The following is a 23,147-nucleotide window of genomic DNA, read 5'->3' as shown; positions in this document are numbered from 1 at the left end:
GTCTCACGGTAAATGCGTGAGAGTTGGCAGCTCGTAAATGTGTTTTCATGAATATCTATATTTTTTTTACGTTCGCCGGCATCGCGTGCAGTTTTCAAACGGACGAGCAGAGGACGAGAGAATATGGTTGCAACTTGCAAGATACCGAAGAATAAGAAAACATCATATGTACGTTTTTAAGGTTTAACGTCAGGGTTGTTTGCTCTGAATACATTTTATGAGACGCTGTGTGAGTTAATAAGGCAACTCACACAGCGTCTCATAAAATGTGTCGGTTCGCAGTTTAGCATAACAATCAATATACGCTTACACCTGTGCTAGTACACGCATTTACCATGCCGTGTGTACGTTACAAATGTTTAACTAAAGTGTCAGCGAGTTAACATTTGGCAGTTTGAAATCGATTATGTTGTTACTTAAGTTCAGAATAGGGCTAGAAATGACTTAGACAGCGGTTTCTTCTTCCGGTCGGCGGACTGTGAATCGAAACTAGGAATCGAAATTTAAACTTTTGAACGATTCCGGGAAAATCGCAAAGCTAGTCCCGGTTCCAGTCGATACTCGATACTCGATACCCAAGCCTAGCAAGAACGTCGTCATAATTTCGTTTTTCTAAAAAAAAAACACTAGTTGTTTTCTCGTTTTCATATGTGAAAGCAAAAACAAATGAACGAACGATACCTGGACCGTTACACCCCGCAATGGTACTGAACATTTTTAACAACTACAACATAGGATATTGGCTCAAAGCATAATAGCAGGCACAAACAATAGCCTACTGTTAAAACGTAATCATGTTGGATTTAACAGTCAGTGTCCTGACGGAATAAGACAAACCAAAGTGTGAGGAACAGAAAAGAATCCAAAGTCTGCTTATGAGGACATGGTTTATTTTATTAAAGGCATAGCTGATTCCAGCGTTTACAAGTGTCCACAAAGAGACAAGAACACAATAAATCAAGCCCATTATAGAAGGAGATATCCTCAAACCCAACTATTCCCTGACAACATCCTCTAAAAAACAAACAAACAAAAGAATTTGACTGGATATCTCCTTCATCCAAAATACAAGGCATTCTGAAAGATGGATTTTCATGCAGAATTTCAAGAGTGGCAGACTTAATTCAGGGTTGGGACAAACTTTCATAGTGGTAAATTTAATGTAAAAAGCTGGCTGTTATTTTTTTTTAATTATTATTATTTTTAGCTTTATTATTGGAATGTTATGTTACGGCCCAAAGGCGCAAGGCTGTTGTCCTGTGATCAGCATTGTAATGTACATCACTACAGAAGCCACAGTTAAAAGATGGATACTGGACAACAGGGAAAAAATCCACATTACAATGCAGTGAGATACAGGGTATCAAAAAAAAAGCACATTCACACAAGACTGTGCACTACAAGTCCATCCAAAATAAAGAATGTTAGACGTCCACAGCAACCAATCAGAGCACAGGCTTCTGAAAACTCCTTGCTGAACGATTATAAGAGGAAAACAAAAAAATGAACAAAATGGGGCCTCAGCTCCCACTGAAACTTTGCTTTGCTTGTAGAATTATTATTATTTCTTTTTTTGCAAATGATACTTTGACCTAACTCAACTTTTAAGATTCCACGTAATTATTAATTCCTCTTTTTTTTATTTTTTTTATACAATTTTAAATGCAACAAGAGAAGCACAATCACACGGCAAATAGACACATCATTTAAAGTTTGTCTTTAATAAAATGTTCTCTACTCAAAAATAAAAACACGCTTTATTCTCATCATACAAGAGAGTACGTCTTTCATATAACCTTCGCCGAACAAAAACTCCTTGCTTAACCAGGAAGAATGAACCACTGTGAACGCATTATAGATATCTCAGCCTATCCAACACTAACCCCTGGCCCCAGAACATTTACCAAACAGTGGCACCCATTACAAGGTCTCGAAGACTTACTCAGTGCTATATCCTCTACTGAAAAGAGAACCGTTAGTTTTCAAAACAATATTCGATTTTGACCTTGAGAGAGAAAAAAAACAGGCTGCAAACAGGGCGTCTGATGATGATGATGTGACCACTTACTAGCGCTCAATCGCATGAGAAACAGAGTCACTTGACGCTAACCTGAGGCAACTGATGATATACATTATAAGATTTCAGAGTGAAGCAGTAATCAGGCTGACGCTCTTCCTCTTTTTTAGTGCTTAGCATAACGGGAGCGCGGGAAAGCATCCTTTCGGAGATCCGGTCTGTGGTTTTTAAACCGATCAGAGTACAGTTACTGTGGAGATGGTACCTGAAAGAAGAACAATTCAGTGGCTGTGAGGTTGCTGTGGGAAAATGGGCTTCCCCGGCTCGCGTCCCTTTCTGACAAGCCAACAGCGTCGCAGCTTGACCTGTTTGCCTAAGTTTCCCAAACCTTCCCTACAGTGCCAAGGTGACCGCGATGCTAACGATTCCTTAAAACAAAAATAGAGAAAGAACAACAAAAGGAAGAGAGAAAACACAGATCAGGCACAAAGAGAGCTGATAAAGCTTAAAAATATTAATAAAAAGGCAGAACAGGAACAAAAGAAGCCGTTATGCTGGTAAGCTAGAGTAAAGAAACGAGGAAAGGAGGGAGAAGGGGAGGCACACATTTATATCGAATGAACTCCCCCATTAGCAGTAAACTATTGAACATATTTACTGAATAATATTTCAGAGAGCTAAAACTGCTACAGAACAAGTCACAAAATACAGTATTGTTAATAATTGCAGTCTCTATTGCAGCTAATGATACTACATCCTACATCTATAGTCTAACCCCCAACTCCGCTTGATACTGATTGAGCTATAAATGTCGCTATGAGCTTCATAATGGTTCGAACTTTAGAGACTTTCCCTGTCCCGTTCACCAAACTCTTCTTACAAATCAACAGACTGTACATGACAACACCATGATCCATGCCTGTGTCAATCTAAGTCCTAATATTCGAGCACATTCTCTAGATGCGCACGTTCATGCCGATTGCATCATCCTTCATTCATTCCGTTTTTTTATTTTTTATTCTGGACATAGCGACACAAATCCCTCTGAGAAAATGAATCCAGACTTGGAATAAAACAAAACCACTCCTTTCTTTTTTTTTTTTTGTCCCTCGTAAAACCACATCTGCTGTCAATAAACATCCCTTTCCGACACGCACACCCGCACCTAACTCCTCCACGTGCGGCGTGCCGGTCGCACAGAGCGATTTAAGCAGGTGGCATGTGGGCGTCTAGTCCAGAGTCTTAAGTCCAGATGAGACGGGAGAATGACCTTTGACCCCCAGAGGAAGCGAGGTGGCAATCAGAGAGAGTTTGTCCCCTCAGAGTCAGTGTTCTGCAGCGGCTACGTGCTGAGCAGCGTGACAGGTCAGGTGCTTGCACGCCCTCGTTGCCATAGAGGCACAGGGAGAGAGACAGACAGAGTGAGTGAGAGAGAGAGAGGAGAGGAGAGGGCTGCACGTCCCTCGTCGGTCAGGCGAGCGGTTCATTTTGAGCCTGTCGCTTCACATCGTTCGCCGTCTCCAGCCTCCGCGCGCAGATAATGCCGGAAATTTCCGATTGGAGCTTGTGGTGTTTCACCTCTTCTGTTGAATCATGTTTGACACAAGTGCGTCTTCCTGTGGGCTCTCAGTGTGGCGGGTTCATGTTGCCGTGGCCACGCTGCTGCTTCTGTTTCTGCTGCATCAGGAGCTGCTCCAGCGCAGACGGACCAGGCTGCATCATAGAGCTCGACCAGATTGACTGCAGAAAAAGGGGTAGAAGAAATGGAAAGTGAAGGGATATTAAGACCAAAGAAAAACAACCAAGCAACTGACAAAATATGTTGTAGCACATCTGCGGTTAGAACGAGTAGAAAATAATGCAACACCAAATGTTAACGGAACATCTCATGCTACCTTGAAACTGTCAAGGAGGACAGTAGAAGAGTCCTCCATTGGCATGTCCTGGGCTGCCCAGCTGCTGGTTGGCGCCCCCTGGTGCCAGCTGTTGGTCTCTGACACAGAAGAGGACGAGGCAGAAGGCAGGTAGTCCAACCCAAAGCCGCTCACACCTGAAGATAGTCATATTTGAATACCAACCATAAAATGTACATATTCAAAAATGATTAACAGTTAATTAATTACTTAAAATAACAGAGGCTAGCAGTGGCACATAATAATTACATATAGTACACAGTGAATATGACATGACAGAGGAAAGCTGGATTTAGCGCAACGTAGTTTGAAGTTGCTCACTCGTGCGTGTCCATTGACAGCTAAACTGTCCTGTCCACACCTCAGTTAAAACGGTTTAGATCATTTGCACAGAAAGACAGTCTTGCATGCACTGTACATTAATTTGTATGATACAGTGCAATTTTTTTTATTACAACAGTATATTTAAAAAGTATCATAGGTTTTGCCAATCCATTTTTAAACAGATTTGTTAAAGTTGGAGAAGAAGAGGTCCTGTGCATCTTCTCAGGTTTCATTGCTGTCAAAATAAAAGTCCCACTCACACCACTTACTGGCAAAACATTGGCTATATACACTATATTGGCAAAAGTTTTGGGACGTGAACTTTAATGACATCCCATTCTTAATCCGTAGGGTTTAATATGGAGTTGGCCCAAACTTTGCAGCTATAACAGCTTCAACTCTTCTGGGAAGGCTTTCCACAAGGTTTAGAAGTGTGTTTATGGGAATTTTTGACCATTCTTCTAGAAGCGCATTTGTGAGGTCAGGAACTGATGTTGGACGAGAAGGTCTGGCTCGCAGTCTCTTCTCTAATTCATCCCAAAGGTGTTCTATCGGGTTGAGGTCAGGAATCTGTGCAGGCCAGTCAAGTTTCTGCACACCAAACTCACTCATCCATGTCTTTATGGACCTTGCTTTGTACACTGGTGCGCAGTCATGTTGGAACAGGAAGGGGCCACCCCCAAACTTGCACTAAGTTGGGACCATGAAATTGTCCAAAATGTCTTGGTATGCTGAAGCATTAAGAGTTCCTTTCACAAGAACTAAGGGGCTAGGGCCAAGCCCAACCCCTGAAAAACAACCCATCACCACAATCCCCCCTCCACCAAACTTTACAGTGACGGCGTGCTTTACACCACTGCATCTGACGCTTTGCATTGCACTTGGTGATGTAAGGCTAGGATGCACTGCTCGGCCATGGAAACCCATTCCACGAAGCTCTCCATGCACTGTTCTTGAGCTAATCTGAAGGCCACACGAAGTTTGGTGGTCTGTGGCTATTGAAAGTTGGCGACTTCAATTTGCTTGAATTCATGGAGCTCCTGAGAGCGACCCATTCTTTCACAAATGATTGTAGAAGCAGTCTGCATGCCTAGGTGCTTGATTTTATACAACTGTGGCCGTGGAAGTGATTGGAACACCTGAATTCAATGATTTGGAGGGGTGTCCCAATACTTTTGGCAATATAGTGTATAAATATAACAGCTTTGGCAATATATAGGTCGACCACTAGAAGAGATACATAGAACCAAAAAGAGTATGCTCTCAGCATGGGAATTACCAGTCTTATCGGCCTTCCATCGGTCGGTTCCACGACGGTCTCTGCTGTCAGGTGTCCCAATGGGGCCGAAGTTGGAGAAGGGCAGGGAGCCGTGGCTGTGGGTGGGTGGGGATGAAGGCAGGCTGCTTGGGTTGGAAGAGTGAGGGGACTGACTGGCTGGTGTTGAGTGATCTATAGCAAAAGACGGAAACAGAATATTCATAAACCGATGCTGTTAGTTCACATGTACAAACCTAAAATAAAGGCTATGAATGAAATGAATCCTCATTATATGATGTCTCTAAGCCATCTAGTTAATGCTCACATACTACAGTAAATCAAAATCACTATATGGTACCTGAGCTAGCAGGTAGGGAGGGGGACCATGGGGTTCCTTCAAATAGGGAGTAGAGCGAGGGCTCCTGGTGCATCATGGGCGCATCCGGCTTAGACGCAGGGGCCATATTTTTACCGTATGCCTCGCTAAAAATACTGTTGTTCTGATAGGAGCTGTCCTGTAAAACAGAGGACAGAAAAAGGAAAGAATAGTATCAGGAAATTCAAAATTGGTTATTGTACTTCTTAAAAAAGTTAACTAGTCAGAGCTGGCAAACCCCCCCAGAAATGTTTTGTAACATTACCAGTCAGTCCATGATTGGCAAGTAAAAAATAAAGCAACATCCAGACCATCAAATACAAACTTTGGAAGTGTTTTGAAGGAAAACACTGCCACCTGGTGACTTTTGATTCACAATGCAAAGGTGGACAAAAGTGTTGACAAAAGCATTGCAGCTTTACCTGAATGGAAAATCGGGGGAGAAGAGAAGACTGCCCAATCACATCAGCTCCACTGTCTAGTCGTGACGGATTTGGCAACTACAGAGGGAGAAAAGCACAAAAGATGAGTACTCTGAAGAACATGCATTCAAACAGATAAATCATTTTTAGGCAAACCACAGTACAAGCAAAAACTATATTTCCAGATATAGCCACACATTATAACAAATGGAAGATATAGTACGTAATAGCACACTACTCGTTTGATACATGTCCAACATTTGGACACATTAGACTGAATTGGTCTTTCTTAAGATCTTAATACCTTTTTAAAATCTAAAAGCTTATTAATTATATATATATATATATAGACAAATAATAACAACTAATACCTAGATATTAATTTGAATAAGAACCTCTTTCAATACTGTTTAAAAAGTATCCCAGGATGCATCTCATGATGTTACATGTATGCCATCTCTGTGTTATTTCTTAGTTACGATGACTGATTGCTTTAATAAAATGGAAAACAATAGGTATGTTCTGGTATTGTAAACAGGGACCAGATTGTTTTTATCCATAGAAGCTCATATGAAAACTCTCTATCCACTCCCACCAGACAAGATAGGAGAACTACATACAAACATGTTCCTTCCAGGAGCAGAATTAAGAGGGCCAGCCAAGGCCTGGTAGAAATCATGAGGTTTAGTAAAGAGCAGCTCCTCCTCTTCCTCAAAGTCCGCCAGAGTCTTTAACAGGTCTGGGGGCAGAAGAGGGGAGCTCTTGTTGTCCTAGTGAGAAACGAGGCACAAAGGGGAAGGAAAGAGAGAAAGAGAGAGAGAGAGAGAGAGAGAGAGAGAGAGGGAGGGAGGGAGAGGGAGAGAAGAAAAGGGATGAGAGAAACAGAATGTAAGAAAATAGGAAGCAGCCTGTCAGAGCTATCTGAGAGAAAAACAGCAGCCTGTGAAGATCAGTGCCATTCTCAAACTGACTTCTGCTCACGGCTGGTGATAAAGCTCTTTGACTGACTCAAATGTAAATTAGTGTTTTAAAAAACACAAATGAATCACAGAATACTTCACAGCAGAGTTAGACAGAGGTGGAAACGTGAAAGAAGAGATGAAAAATTAGAAAGCATGCGCTTCTCCACAACCGCTGAGATCAAGTTTCTATAAAACCCAATGTGGATGTAAATGATCCCCAGCTTATGCCGGAAAACCCATAATAATCACAGAGTCATACCAGATCTCTTTCAGAGGCTGAGCCTACATAAACCAAAGGCAAGGGGAAGGAATTGACTGAGAATGATGAGGACTGAGGTCGTGTTCACATTAGAATACTTGCTTACTACTTAGGGAACACTGAACCAAGCAGAATGCTATGAATAAATAATGTGAAACAGAACACATTATGAAACAATACATGTTTAAAGCATTAATGAACTACATTGCATGCTTGACCTAATGTTGCATGTTTTAAATTAATGAGTGATGTCCAGTTTTTAAAAATGAAATTAAAACTGTTTCAATCCATATTTGATTAAAATGCCTAAACTCTTTGCAGACTGAAATAAAAAATAAAAAAAATAAAAGTAAAATATTTTTAGATTTAAAAGAAAAACATTACCATTCAAAAGCATGCATTAAATTGATATAAAGTGAGTGTGATAACATTTATAATCCAGAAAAAAAAAAAATCTAGATTTCCAAAAAAATATATATTAAAAGGTACAATATGCGACTTTTCTGCCGCTAGAGGGCGCTACATTCCAAACAACAACAACGGCGTAGCTTGATGACGATGTAAAAGAGTGTAGAATGATGGGAACTATTGTTTTCAACTCCACTGTGGATGTAAATCAGTCAGACGGGAATCAAAAAATCATGTTCATGGATGTTCTATTTTTATAAATGTTGCGTTTAATTACATGCTTTTTGTGGCGAGGGGGGGCGTGGTTCATTGCGGTCTGTAACGGGAGAGATAGAAACAAGACGAGTGTCCACTTGTAAGTAGGTCAAGTGCAAATGACGAACACCCGTGTCTTTTTGCAGTATTATTGGCGTGGAGAGACCGTGCTGGAATCAGAGACTGGAGAGAAAATTGGACGCAGAGGAAGAAAACCGGTGGATCCGAGCTCTCATTTTTTAACTGGTTTGTGCCGTCGCCACGCTGAATGCGCGTTGTGCGCGACTTTTGTTTGTTTTGTTTTATTTTAATAAAGTACGAGTCTCAGTCACACCGACCCGTCTTCTTCCTGACTCTTGAACCTCATCACACTTTTATTTCATTAAAATGAATTAACAGCAAGAAAAGTAAGGTTTAATACTAAATTGGTTATCATAGATGTTACTGTATTTGTCGAATTCATTGTTGTGATAACGCTGCGCAGTTTTACGTGTTCTAAACAATTGTTGTAAAAGTACATTCGAACATACCCACATCATTTGCCAAAATACTGATTAATCTTTATGTATAACACATGCTATGTTTATTTACATGGCCATAAACACCAGACGTCATAAACAATGTCAATAAACTAAACACAAACCTAAAGCAATAATACTTTCCTTGCATAAACATAACTATTACCGAATGCTACATTTGGAAAATATAAAATTAAGCATGCTTTGTCGACAGAACCAGCTGCAATCAGTAAATAATAATTGTGTTCCATAACAACAGCACGAAACAAGCTAACGTTTGTTGCTTGATAGACGCTACAACTACAACTTCCGCATTTGTCCAGGACTCCACGCAGTACGAGCGGAAACCGAGGGTAACGCGGATATGACGCAATTGACTGGCGACTCCCAGCTCACCCCTGCTCTAACGCCCCGTTTCCTTGGTTAAAATCGCAATTTTCTCATTATTTAAAAATAGTTGGAAACATTTGGGATATTGTAAGTAATCAACTTAACAAAATATATAACACTGGCCTTGAGATCTTGGGATATTTTAAAGCAAAATTGTTACATATTGTACCTTTAAGCAGCTCAATTGTTTTCAACATTGATACTAGAATATTAGAATTTCATATTAGAAGGATCATGTGAGACTGAAGACTGGAGTAATGATGCTGAAAATTCAGCTTTGCCATAACACAAATAAATTACATTTTAAAATATATAAATAGACCACAGATATTTTAAAGAAATGCATGACAATATTTAATAAAAATGTCATAACTTGACCTTCTGGTAAAAACAACAGAGTTCTCTCTGGTTACTTATGCAGGACTTCTCCAATGATTTAGTCTAGCAAGCTAGATTTAATTTTTTAAGCGCAACGCCCACATCTCAAAGTCCAAACAACAACAGGTACACGGAACCAAATCCCTGTCCTACATTTATTTTTCTATAACCCATTACATTAGCTATACAACACAATACAGAATAACGAATTTGTCACTACTGCCGTTTAATTGTGGCTTTAATTGTAATAATATTTCACAATATTACGGTTTTACTGTAATTTTTTATCAAATAAATGCAGCCTTGGTGAGCATAAGATAATTCTTTAAAAAAAATTGTAAAAAATTAGCAGTTTTGGTAGTTTATGCAGATATTTATTTATATTTAAATATAACATATAGTTAAATTAAATATTAATATATTTTTTTAATTGAAATATTTATAAACATATGTGTTAATTGTATTGTTATTGTTTTCTATACATATAGTATGCATACTACATGCTAAACTCATAGAAAACTAAATTACAATAGTATGCTATCATCATATTATATTAAGCCTGACACTAATTTCTTGTAACATACAACAGCTGTAATAAACAGATGAAAAAGAGTGCTAACTTCATATGGAGGCCCTCTGGGCATGTTCTCCTGGTCGGGACAGAAGACTCCAGGCTGACGTTTGCCCATCCTGTCCCCCATTCCGCTCCTGCCCTCTCCTCCCATGTGGTAAGGTGGCTCCCAGTAGAAATCCTGCACTTTGACCTCTGGAAACTTCATCTTCTTGTCCATGCTGGGCTGAGGGGGCTGCATGCTCATAGGGTGATCAAAGAGCTTCATTGGGTCCTGGGTGGGCATGAAGAAAGGCTGTTTGACTGGAATCTGCATGGGCATTTTCTGCATGGTGGGCTGAGTTTGGTGCTGGCTCCACATTTGACCAGGCTGTTCAGACACCTGCATGTAAGCCTGCAAGGACAAAATAAAATGGAGAAAGTAGAGAAATTACCCAACAAGGTCAGCAACATAAATGTTTCTATGTAGTCTCCATGGTAATTGGACTTGTCAAGAAAACAGGAGAGCAGATATTGAACCTCAGCATCACAAGAGCAAATTAAGTCGGCATTCATGTAATACCACATGCTTTAAATAAAGGCATCACATTACCTGCTGCATGCTGTGATGATGTGGTGGACTTTTGCCAAGCTGAGAGCTCTGTTTGGTGGGCGACTGCTGCGGTTGCTGTTGCTGTACTTGGAGCTGCACAGATTGCTGCAAGGCTTGTTGGGATGGTTGTGGAGGGGGCGGCTGTGTCTGCTGAGGCTGGGGAGGGCCCTGGTTTAGGGCTCCAGGGCCCGAGGGCCTCTGCTGGCTGTAGGGAATGTGTGAGGGTTTCCCTGTCTGTACAGGATTGGCAGATTGAGGGTGGGAGGCGGTCTGGAGGAAGGGTGCAGGTACGGATACACCTGTGGGGAAGGTGAAGCCCGGGCTCATGGAGAATGCCACGGGAGGTGGGATCACATACGCTGGTGGAGGGAAGCCTGAAGGAGGAAAAACAGGAGGAAATGAGCAATGACTGAACAGTCCATGTATAATAATGTTCAGGTGTGGCATGTATGAAAGTGTATAAGTGTACCTGGTCTGCTGGGCAGAGGCGGGAAAGCTCCAGGGTGGTGGATGGGGATAAACTGTGAAGAGCATGTGGTTTGAGTCTGTGTGACTGGAGTCTTCCTCACCTCAGACACTGGAGTCTTCCTTATCTCAGTCTGAGTCTTCACCTTGTAGCAAAAAACAAAAAGGAGTTGAAGTTTACACATTTGAATAAGAATTACAGCAAAATGAGGCACAATTGATTCTCCCTTACCTGTTTCCCAGCATCCGTTGTTTTATCATGACTGGTTTTCTTCACCTCACTCTTTCTTTTGCCCTCTTTCTTCTGCTCGTTCTTCCCTTGCACTCCATTTCCTTTATTGAATCCAACTCTGTCCTTCCCTGCATCCCTTTGGTGCTGGTTCCGGTTCTGTTCTCTACTCTGCTCGCGAGGTTTAATGTTCTCTTTGAAGGTGACCACAGGTCTCTCGCTACCATCCAGCCCACTGTTCTGGTTCTTTCCAGCTGAGAGGACAGACTTCAGGCCCTGCGTGCTGTCATTGGAGGTCTGCTCACCATTAGATGACTCCTGGAGGACTGGTGTGTCTTTTTCCTGTGGCTCTTCTACCACCATCTCAGGGATATCAGTTATGAAGAGCAGAAGGCCATCACTTATGCGACACTGGATCAACCTGTTAATACCAAAAGAAAAATGACTTTTTTTGCACATATGCCAGCAAAAAGCTGAGAAAAATATTAAAACACAGGTCATAAGTTTAAAAAAATGTATCTGAATTAGTAACAAAAAGTTCTCAAAAAAAGATAATAAAAGAAAAAAAAGTGCTATTAAAATGACAAAAAGATAAATGGGGAAAAACAAGAAAGATAAAAAAGATAAAAGACGACAAATTAAAAAGAAAAAATAAGCAAACATCAAAAAAAATTATAATATTTGAATGCATATTTTACAGCTAAAAGAACTAAGACAGTTTTGAAGGTGCCAAACTTCAGGAAAGTCCAAGAAAGACCGAAAAGGTAATGAGTAAGAAATGAATGAAAGTGAAACAACAGCTCACCGTGGTTGGTTGTCAGCCACCCACTTGCCCTGGCTGATGAGTCTTTGGTGTCGGGCATGAACTAACAGGCTCTCCACAACACTCTGATGCCCTTTAGAGAAGTCTAGCATCCTGGAATCATTGAATAACAACCTTAAGAGAACAAACACAGCTAAAAGAGTCATGTGTGTAAAATAAAGAGTCAAAACAAGAACAGTAATCAATTTATAATGAAGGTTTACCGCAAAGCAGGGCGAAGGGCCAGAAAGCCTTGCAGCTCGAACTCTTCGGGCAGTGGAATAACTGAAACAAACAATCATGACCATTAATGGAAAGAACTGTTCAAAAGATATTTCATAAGCAAATTTAAGAGTGTGATGCAGCACTCATACCAGATGTATTTGACACATCCTCCTCCTTAGGCTGAAAGCTGTTCAGAATGGACACCAGCCATGGCCAGATGCTGTGAAATGCCAAAGATGTGTCATTTTAACAGTATTCAATACCTCAAAATCTTGGCTCAGGCAGAACCATTTTATGTGTCATCATAAAAATAAATAAAACAGACAAGGTGTGCAATGGATTGTGGGTATTGTTGCTGTGATTATGCAGATTGCGGATTAAAGAGACAGAATCAGCCTTTTAAGAAACTACTACAAGTTCCCTACTAAATACAAACTCATTAAAAATGCTAAATCAACAGAACTACTGAAATCGAGCTTTTGTTTTGAAACTGAAATAAAACCTACATTTTCAAATAGCATTCAGCCCTATGGTGGAAAGAAAATAGGAAGTCTTTCTTACTACTGGCGCTTGTCCATGGTACTTTCATTAAACACACTGGGTCGAAGCCTCAGCCAGTCCAGAGACACTTTGATGGCAGGAAGAGGGCATTCCCCCATGATCTCCTCTCGGTTCTTATTGAGTAAAGCTCGGCTTAGCATCACGCCCAGGAAAGACACTAGGGAAATAACATTTTTAACAGTAAATTCATGGTTTCCACCAAAATCTTAAGCAGCACAACCATTTTCAACATTGATAATAGTAAGAAATGTTTCTTGTGCACCAATTCAGCATATTAAGATGATTTCTGGAGAATCATGTGACATATGTCAGCATCATATGTCACCCTGGAGTAATGATGCTGAAAATTCAGCTTTGCCACCACATGAATAAATTACATTTTAAAATATATTAAATTAGAGAATGGTTATTTTAAACTATAATATGTCACAATATTACTGTTTGTTTACACAGCATTTTTTATTAAATAAATGCAAACTTCTTTCAGAAACGTAAAAAAATCGTATCCACGCCCAACTATTCAATGTGTATATCTTTTAAAGGAACACTCCACCGTTTTTTGAAATAGGGCTTATTCACCTTCTTTCCTACATTTAGATAGGAGGGCAAATGCATTTTTGTCTCAGTGCATGCATTGTTTTAGTTTGACAGGGTTGGCGCTAGCTTAGCTTAGCATAATGAATGGAATCCTTTGTTGCCAGCTAGCATGTCCTGAGTAAAAGTGATAAAAAATAAATAAAAAAACACCTAATTACTTCTTGTGGCCTGCGTATTCACAACAAGTACAAATAGCGATGCAGATTAACACTAGGCGATTTCCTATGCAGATTTTGACTTGGGACTATATTAGGGGAAGCACAGGCGAAGCACTGCTACTTGGGCGCAGAGATATTACGCCCAAGTAGCAGTGCTTCGCCTGTGCTTCCCCCTAATATAGTCCTTAATATATAAGTCAATATCTGCCTAGGAAATCGCCTAGTGTTAATCTGCATCGCTATTTGTACTTGTTGTGAATACGCAGGCCACAAGAAGTAATTAGGTAGGGGTTTTTTTTATATCACTTTTATTCAGGACATGCTAGCTGGCAACAAAGGATTCCATTCATTATGCTAAGCTAAGCTCACACCAACCCTGTCAAACTAAAACAATGCATGCACTGAGACAAAAATGCATTTGCCCACCTATCTAAATGTAGGAAAGAAGGTGAATAAGCCCTATATCAAAAAACGGTGGAGTGTTCCTTTAAAATTACAAGTGTGTTTAACCCAGGGTTTAGAAAGACCACAAGAAAGGGTCTGGACGCAGTGTGATAAAAAGGACATACTGAAGAGGCCAAGGAGTTGGATCCAGCTGATCTGCTCGTCCGAGCTGTAGCTGTGCTCGTCTGCCTCATTGCTGAAGTCTCTGAGGTGGTGCAGTTCAAACAGGTTTATAACTGTGATGTGGACCAGCTGCTGGGAGCTGAAAGCTTTCTGAAGAATCAGCCTCTGTGGAGCGAATCAGTCAGGAGAATATTTGAGTATACAAATTCAGACCAAGAAAATGATATGAAGTGCTATAGCTGGTGGTTTTGACTGCACCTGGAACTGCTCCTCTAGTTTCTCTCTCAGGGTGTTCAGCTTATCTAGGCTTTTGCAGAGATAAACATGGCCGTGGAACTTGATGAAGGCCTTAATGAAATCAGACACGCTCCATTTTGTTTTGACCTCATCACGGCTGTGGGTTAAAGAGACGCAAGAGAATTAGGCCTAAGCACTAGTTTCTTTCTTGTATACGATAATGTGAGCAAAATATTATGATCCTATAAATGTAAATGTCTGCAAGCCCTTCATTCTGACCTCTCAAGGGCCTTGGAAAGAGCTTTCTGTAGGTTAGTGGAGGCAGCAGGAAATGGGAATTTGACAGCAATGCTCCTGCAGTAGTAGAAGATTGTTGTAAGGTGGTCTCCTTTGGAGGAGGCCAATATGGCAAGCTGATTGTAAGGTTGACCTTAGAGCAGAGGGAGAAAAGTTTCATTTTTAATCCACTTGTTTTTATTTTCAAATGTCAGTGGTGGGCTTGAGTATTTGAAAACATGCAGAAACAGATACAAACCATTTGAGGGAACAAGTTGAGCTGCATGTCTGTAGTACGACTCTGCCTGGCTGGTTTGGTTCCGATAACGTGCTGTGGGTTTCGTAAAATAAACCACAACCAATGAAACCCCCCAGTGAATAAAATCCAAATATTTCATATTTATAAAAGCTGGAGAGCAGGTTGCTAATGCTCTCCCCTAAATAGCTACAAAAACGTCAGCAACATAGCAACCTCACCAATATCTCCGAGATGAACGAGACAGTGCTGGCAGATGTAAGAACAGGAGCTGGGCTGGGGCTTCACTATGGCGCTGGTGCTGCTCTGTTTATTGCTGATGATGCCAAGCTGAGATGATTTCACACGGCATGGCAAGTCCACATTAAACACCGTGCACAGCTCCTGCAACAACTAAGAATCCAAAAAGAGATTTTAATTAAGGTCACTACAGGTCGTGGCAAACACAGTCAACAAAGAATAACAGACTGACATCAATCTGCTTAACAATGAGCATTGAGCACTGTACAATAACACTACTTCCTTGTGTGTTTATTTATTTATTTATTATTTGACACCATATCAGCAATGGCTGCATTCATGGCAAAAGCAACAGCATATCAATAAAAACAAAAACAATTATGATTACAATATCATTTCAATACATTGCTTACTTGTGTATAGAATCCACTAGCTGCCTCAAGGAACAGGGATAGATTGGCCTGTACTTCACTTCGATTGGGGTTGGCCCTGTTCTTAGCTTGACTCTGTAGTGTTGTTATTTGATTCTTAAAAGCATGGTTCCAGCTGAAACAAAAATATTTGAGGGACAAAATGACAGTCAGATATTTTCTACATAATACACAAACTAAGACAAGGCATGATGGATGTAAATTATGCAAATCATTATGCAACGTATTATCATTGATATTCTTACAGATCTTGTTCAACTTTTTTGTCCAGGGCGTACTCCAGGTCCGTAACCAGCATTTTCTGGTACAAGTCCTGAAGAGCCTGCCGTGATGTCCAGACCTCCGCAGCACCAAGCTTAGAATCTGCATGACATGTGGAGTGGAACATGTTAAAAAGCTAATGCTGCAGCAGCACTGTAGAACGTGACTGTGTCTAACAGTGCCTTTCAGTTCATTTGGAGAAAGATCTGCACGTCTTAGTAACCACATCCAATACCATGGTTACCAAAGTGACAGGGATAAGATGACAAATATGAAACAGCAATAGACTCCAAGTAAGCTCATACATCACATCAGTAGTTCTAATAATATGTGCAACTTATGACCATTGCCATTATATTATTATTTTAAAGATCACATGTTAGATAAACACATCAAAATAGCATGCTAATAAATAAAAAGACATTGACAAATGTTTCAAGTCCTAACTAAATAGACTAAACTAGAGATAGTAGCACATACCTGTCATGTCAGCCTTCAGGGCCTCTGCCTGCCTGCTCAAAACAAGAAATGAATATGTTAATGAGGTGATGATTTAAGAGAGAATCATTGGACAAGGTCTGGTGAACACATCTCTGGAACGAGCACAACAGCATTGCAGTTTAGGGGCTTCAATGTTAGACCATATATTCACAAACTCAAGGCCATTTTGCACCTAATTTTTGTTTGTTTTAATGGACCAATAAGCACAGTTCAAGTGATGACACAGCAACATTAAAGCAATGCCATTGGTCTAACTGACATAGAAATGTGTCAAATAAGTAATTGGCAATAATAATAACTTCTTGTTAGATATTTTAGTGGTTGATTTGTTTTTTGCTAGCCTGGTCTTGCTCGTGCGTGAGCAGGATGCTGAACTTCCATGGGAATGAACTAAAAACGCTCCCTCTGCACCGCACCAGTGGACACACACCCTTACGCCATATCACAGCAGCCGTTTCAAAGAAATTAAGAGGCAAGTGTGTCAGTACATAGCTGAAGTAAGTAATGAGGGGCCTGGCTGGTGGGTGTGTTCAGCTCTTTGGCAATATCCAGTGCCTTTAGCTGGATGATGGCTCTGGTTATGGGTAGGCCCTTATTTATTTATTTTGGCTACATACTGATAGGCCTGTCGCGATAATCAATATATAGACTTATCGCACGATATATGCATATGACCTCGATACTCGTCTACTCTCCGTGTCAGAGGCGAAAGTGGGGCTCAGGCAGCTCTTTCATTCACACAGCGGCTATCGACAGGTGAAAAGCTGGTGTCATTTTGAGGCGTTATAGTGTTTTCCTGACAACTACCAACAGTTTGGTAGAATAAATCCACATTTAAAGCCTCAATCCACTGTTCCGGTACATATATAAATGTCACAGTGCGAAATGATGCACGCTCACGGATATGGCCTGTTGAGGTATCTGTGCCTTCGCTCATATGAACATCTGACAACTACGTAGGGTTTGTTTTTCAGCAATAGTGTGCACCCTTACTTACTGTAGAAGGAAAAACTCCATACAAGTTCCATCTGTGCATAGATGTTTATTATTTTACTTATTAGCTAGGCTACTAATGCAATTTTTGTTAGAAAAAGTTTATTTATTATTTTTATAAATATTATTTTTATTTATTTAGGATATTTATTTGTTGACAGCATTTCCAGTATCTAAATATTCGAAAAATTAAAAGAATTAGACAATATCGTTTATCACAATTATTTCTGGGACAATATATCGCCCTACAAAAAGTAGTTATCATGACAGACCTACATCTGAAATCAATATATCCTATCCCCATAATTTATTATTTGTGTGGCGAAATGCTGTGTAATAAGTGATATGAATGACTGTATACCGTATCTCTTAAATGTCCGTTTAGTTTGAACTTGTCGCGCTGCAATTGCTCTCTCTGCGGAAGCCTTGCGTTTAAAGACCTAATAAAATATTTCAACTCAGATCAATATTTCATATCTAATTATTTACTTATGTGGCAAGTAGCCGTGTAATAAGTGGGATAATGTACATCCAGCCGGTGGTTCTCTCAAAATATTGTACATTATCCCTTACGCCTACATAAAAGCCTAAATTCAATCTGTTAATGATCCCCTGTGGTGAAAATCAAGTTTTTAATTTTCTTTATGTCTATGTGGTGTTTTTAATCTGCTTTAAGACAAACCATGTGCATGGTTTTAAGTGTTGACTTTTAACTTTAAGTGTTGATGCTAAAAAAGAATGCATGAAGCTAGAATGAAACAGATTTTTTTGTTTAAAAGCAGAGTCTGTTCTTTCTTGTGATATATTGCATGTTCAGATATTCACACAACAAAATATTCTGGGGGCCATGAAATTGTGAAAATGACCAAAAACGCTGGCGGTGGCTGGCAACGTAAAAACAAAACAAACAAAAAAAACAATGCTGGCGGGGAAAGAGTTTAAATGTTTGAAAGCAACTTAAAAATAAAGCACAAATGTCAGGGCATATCAACACTTCCCCAGGGCCCAAAAGTACCCTCAGACGGTTAAAAAAAAAAGCCAGCTTGATAATGTTGCATTGGTAACACACATCCAATAATAGTTGAATACAATAAATTACCAGTACAATAATGTACAAAATACATCATAGAAAACAAAACATTTGCAAGGCATAAAAACAATGCAGCACCGGACCAGTTGGACAAGAAACATTTCAATCAACTGACTTGAAATTCTCTAGCACACTACCACAACTTCACTGTCGACCTCAAAGCGGTCGCATTCATAACAAATGGTAGATCTCTTTGTCTGGATGCACTGTATAAACTTTTCTTTCAGCACTTAATAAAATTTTTTATGAAATCTTTGATTCCTTCCTCACATAGATCCCACCATCAACATTCATTTCCTTCCTCACACAAAGGTCCTACCTCTAATCTCTGAATCATCAAAAAAAAAATACAAAGACGACTTCTAGTGTTGTCAAAAATATCTAAAATGGTTCCAATACTCATTTCTCACAGTATCGATACCAGCATCTCTTTCTCATTCTCTTCTCTCCGAAAGAGAGTTGACACGGCTGTCGCTCATCTTGAAGAGTGTTGCTTTTACAGGGAAATAATTTAAATCCATGAAGCAGCATCTCAAATAGCTCACAATTTTACCAAATTTAGTTATTTTTCACGGCTTACTGCGCTTAAATGAACACACAATACACAAAAATACATACAAAATGATGTCAAAATGCCAGTGTTGGTGAGTATTCTCATGAACACACTAGGGTGGCACGGTAATAAAGCTTTAAAATACTGTCGATGACACTGTATTTTTTAAATGGTAGTATTGTCAACTCAATACAGTACCGCAAGTAATGTTGTATGTGCGGCAGGTACACTATTTAAAATGATTATTCTGAACACGCATGTCTGCAAAAACATCACAAGAGTCTTTGAGTGCTGTTGCCTTTCTGCTGTGCCCTGTGTAGAATAATTCTCATCTTATGCGGTATTGAGTGTTTCCCGACGCTTCAGTTTATTTTGTAATGAGACGTTGCACATCATTGTTCACGGCACACTGCAGTTTATTAGGAGACATGGTCTGAAAAGGATTTTAAAAATAAGCTGCTCAAACATCACTTTTCAACATCATAATAGATTTATATAAGAAATGTATTCTCACAGTTCGTCCATTGCTCATTTAACCACTTCTGGAAGAGGTGTAATGGTTCGTTTCTAGAACCATTAATGCGATAAATTCAATTCCATTCATCAACATAGCAACATTTGAATACTCGGTTCTTATCAATCCTTATAATGTGATTGTAACATTTGAAAATTAATTATGTGTCATAATATACATACTGCCCTCCAGTCAGAGGTGGAAATCTGAATATATGGGGGCAAAAATGCTCCTGTATGAGTTGATAACAATATCACACAAGCAAGGGTGCCGTTTTTCCTAATATTAGCACATCTGCAAATTTATTTGTGGATCTTATTCTACTTATTTGTGAATCTCTTTACATTCATTTCATATTTATTTGTAATAAAGGACCAATTCTAACCCCATAATTTTAGCACAACTTCAAATAATAAAAAAGTACCTGCCTAATGTTGTCAAAAAGTCCCTTACAACCATTTGGGATTGCATACTAAATGAACTTCCCGTTAAAACAGGCAGAATGAAACCACACACCTAGATCAGATTAAATGTTGTTATGCAAGGCCTAGATGACATTAAAGCACAACAACATAAAGCTTTTCTGCTGTCTCTTGTCAGCAAGTACAAAACCAGAGTCCTGAAGTCATCTACTGTGCTCAGTCACTTTAGAGCTGAAATGTGTCGTCCAACTGTCATCACATCAACAACATTTCTTTACAAAACTCCTTGACAACAAACGCATCTACTCGGCACACAGCTTACAACCTTTCACGATCAAATGGCCTGGATTTGTCATTATCAGCCGCCAATTTATTTACATACTCCCTCGGTCGATTCATGTCACATTGTTTTGAACCAACCCAAGGTTACTGAAGCACATCGGATACTAAAAAGAAAAACACTGCCTTGCAAACCAGACATTCTCACAGATAAAGTCTAAAGTCATCTCTTAAGAAATACGTGTTGATTTTGAATCTGAATGTTATGTCAAAATCAATGCACGCTAGGTAAAACTATCGAGTGACACGAATAAAACAAGGTCAAAACACACTTGTCATCCACATACCTTACATAAAACAACATAACAGCTTTATAATAGCGTAATGATCATATCAGTTCACTGTCACCAAAGGCTCATCGCTGTAATTCGTTATTCATGCTGAAATGAAAGGAAAATGGAAACCTATGTAACGTTAGCAGATACGCAACATATAAAACCTTGTTTTGGTTTGTTTTTTCGGGCTAAATTGTAAACTTAATCTCTCACCCGAAGTCTTGCGTGACTAATGTAGCGAGCATGTGTAACCGGATTGTTTTCTGACTTCATCCAGTGGTATGTTTGTAGCTAACGCGGGCTAACATAGCACCTAGCATGCCCTCCTACAACAGCTGCTATGTACACACGAATTCTCGTTAGATCAAGTAAATGTCGCGATTTGCCTAACCACCCATCTATCAATGTTTTTGGTAATAGTCAGGACAATACGTCATCCACTTCTGCTTGTATTCAGTTTCGTGTCTCGTTTACAGGCTATCATGCTAACTAGCCTAGCGTCAAGCACTAGCACTGACAGTCAATGCTAGCCGAACAACATTCCGATAAACCACATTCGGCCTCAATGATAGAAACACGGTCTCGGTCGCCAATTCGAGTCTGAGAATCTCCGGATTTTACTCACCGTAAGTATTGGGCGCAGAGGTTCATCCTGTCGGATCGCCAGTCTTTTAGACAACGATAGGTTCACAAGCTAAGTCTACTCCCGTCGCCATATTGTCCATCACATCGTCATTGGTAGAAAACGGTCCAGACGTACACAGAAGAGCGCGCTGAACTACGTCACAGGCCCCGCCCCCTTGCTCACCTACAGTAATTACTTGAAATTCTCTAGTCTAGCACACTACCACAACTTGACTGTCGACCTCAGTGGTCGCATTCATAACAAATGGTAGATCTCTTGGTCTAGATGCACTGATATATTAAACTTTTCTTTCAGCACTTAATAAAATTGTTTCATTTTCTACTCTTTATAGCCCTATAGTTTGTCCAGATTTTTTATTGCAAAATTTTGAACAATGAACATATCAAAGGTAACCATGAAACCATCAATCATAGCAAATCAAATACTTTGATATCCATGAAAATATTAGCTAATAGAATAGAACAAAACAAAAAAAAGCAAGCTATAGTTTGTCTTTATACAGACTGCAGCATGGCAAGGCCAAATACTTCTCAAGACTGAGCTGAGGGTTTACGTGGCCTACAGTTTGACTTTACACATTTTTCAGACATGGGCAGTTCTGTGCTACACTGAAAGCAATACATATAACTACACATTCATGCTGAGTTTAAACAAACATTCAATAATTAGGTGCTTTGTACTTTACCTATAGGCTATATTAATTATTTTATGTTGATTTATTTATTTGTGGATTTTTATTGACTTTATTTACTAGTATTTTCATTATTGTCTTTTACAGGTAATTGTTTTGCTCTCCGCTGTAACAGTGGCTACGATTCTTCTTAAGACGACTTTAACTTGTTCTTTAATAAAAAGAAAACATCCAAATATGTTTTGAGTAATCACTATAAAAAATAAACGTGTAATGTTTTAAAGCAGTGTTTCTCAATTGCCTGCATGGGGACCAAAATGTTTTAGATGTCTCATTTACTCACACACTTGATTCAACTCATCAGCCTCTTAGTGTGTTGAATACGTAAACATAGGAGTTGAAAAACAATTTTTTTCAAAATGAAACAGAAGTTGCAATAGTCTTTTCTTCCCTTTTGTGATGGATATATGAGAGTGAAACTGCTTCTCGAACAAGACAAAATGTTGAGCGGGACTTGATTTTGTCCATTGAGAATTGATTGGATCATTGGATCATTGTGGTTTGCTATTGCTGCAATCTCATGTGAGTAACAGGTTGTCCAATAATTGTCTGCAGAGAAGAGGTGTCGCTGTAATAGGGAGGGGAAGTTATTTTGATTGTCGAAGTTTATGAGGGCAGGGTGGAATAATTATTTCATAAAAAAAAAAAAAAGCCTAATAACATGAAAGAGAGAGAGAGAGAAAGAAAGAAAGAAAGATAATCATTATATATTTTTTTAATATAATGATGTGCACAGATAAATCATTTATGATAAACAATGTGTTGATCAGTTTTTATTTTATGGTGACTTTAATCATTCTGAGAGTTTTGTGTTGAGGAGGAGGAGGAAAAATCCTGCATAACTTCTCAAATATAATGATTTGTTAAACTGAGCTGTTTCCCCATTTGAAACATGTTTGAGAGCATTAGAGAGCTTGTTGTGCTCTTGATGAGTCACACTGTGACTGTAGTGCTTCGAATTCAAACGCCTGTCATCAAGGACGTGTTCGTTGTGCTGATAAACACATCACTCATGCAAAGCTAAATATGTGAGAAAAATGTTGAATCTATTCCTACATAAGACATAATACATCTAAAGTTGAACTAAGAGCAAAGGCTTTAATTCAGTGCTGCACGCAGGAGTCAGTTTATATTTGCAGTCATAGGGTTCATTACAATTCATTGAATGAAGCAGA

General features: G+C 39.4%; 1 protein-coding gene across 4 annotated transcripts; it reads right to left on the bottom strand.

The window, feature by feature from the left end:
• Positions 1-873: 873 nt before the first annotated feature.
• smg7 (SMG7 nonsense mediated mRNA decay factor) lies at positions 874-21,405 on the bottom strand. Of its 4 annotated transcripts, none has more exons than XM_082172866.1 (23): positions 21,261-21,405; positions 16,429-16,460; positions 15,933-16,050; positions 15,670-15,802; positions 15,238-15,409; positions 15,020-15,091; positions 14,764-14,914; positions 14,506-14,641; positions 14,250-14,412; positions 12,926-13,082; positions 12,514-12,584; positions 12,364-12,424; positions 12,143-12,274; positions 11,341-11,758; positions 11,113-11,254; positions 10,644-11,017; positions 10,101-10,445; positions 6,931-7,080; positions 6,311-6,388; positions 5,871-6,027; positions 5,534-5,704; positions 3,913-4,067; positions 874-3,757 (listed from the first exon to the last, which is right to left on the bottom strand). In XM_082172866.1, the coding sequence occupies exons 1-23, from the start codon at positions 21,284-21,286 to the stop codon at positions 3,644-3,646; spliced, it is 3,528 nt and encodes a 1,175-aa protein (XP_082028992.1). In that variant the 5' UTR covers positions 21,287-21,405; the 3' UTR covers positions 874-3,643. The 4 variants fall into 4 exon arrangements, with proteins under 4 accessions (XP_082028992.1, XP_082028993.1, XP_082028994.1 ...); XM_082172867.1 differs by having other exon boundaries at positions 12,143-12,253; XM_082172868.1 differs by lacking the exon at positions 6,931-7,080.
• Between the last annotated feature and the right edge of the window lie 1,742 nt (positions 21,406-23,147).

The sequence above is a fragment of the Leuciscus leuciscus genome (genome assembly GCF_965113295.1).
Source record: "Leuciscus leuciscus genome assembly, chromosome: 6".
Taxonomy (NCBI): Eukaryota; Metazoa; Chordata; class Actinopteri; order Cypriniformes; family Leuciscidae; genus Leuciscus; species Leuciscus leuciscus.
This window is presented reverse-complemented; position numbering and strand designations above follow the sequence as displayed.

Bases quoted from the DNA above. Each gene is read 5' to 3' on its own strand.
- smg7 (XM_082172866.1), bottom strand. From the start codon at position 21,286: ATGAACCTCTGCGCCCAATACTTACG. The intron at 15,803-15,932 runs GTAAGAATATCA...TTTTTGTTTCAG, and splicing joins AAAAAAGTTGAACAAGATCT to CTGGAACCATGCTTTTAAGA. The intron at 13,083-14,249 runs GTATGTCCTTTT...TTATTTCCCTAG, and splicing joins CCAACTCCTTGGCCTCTTCA to TGTCTTTCCTGGGCGTGATG.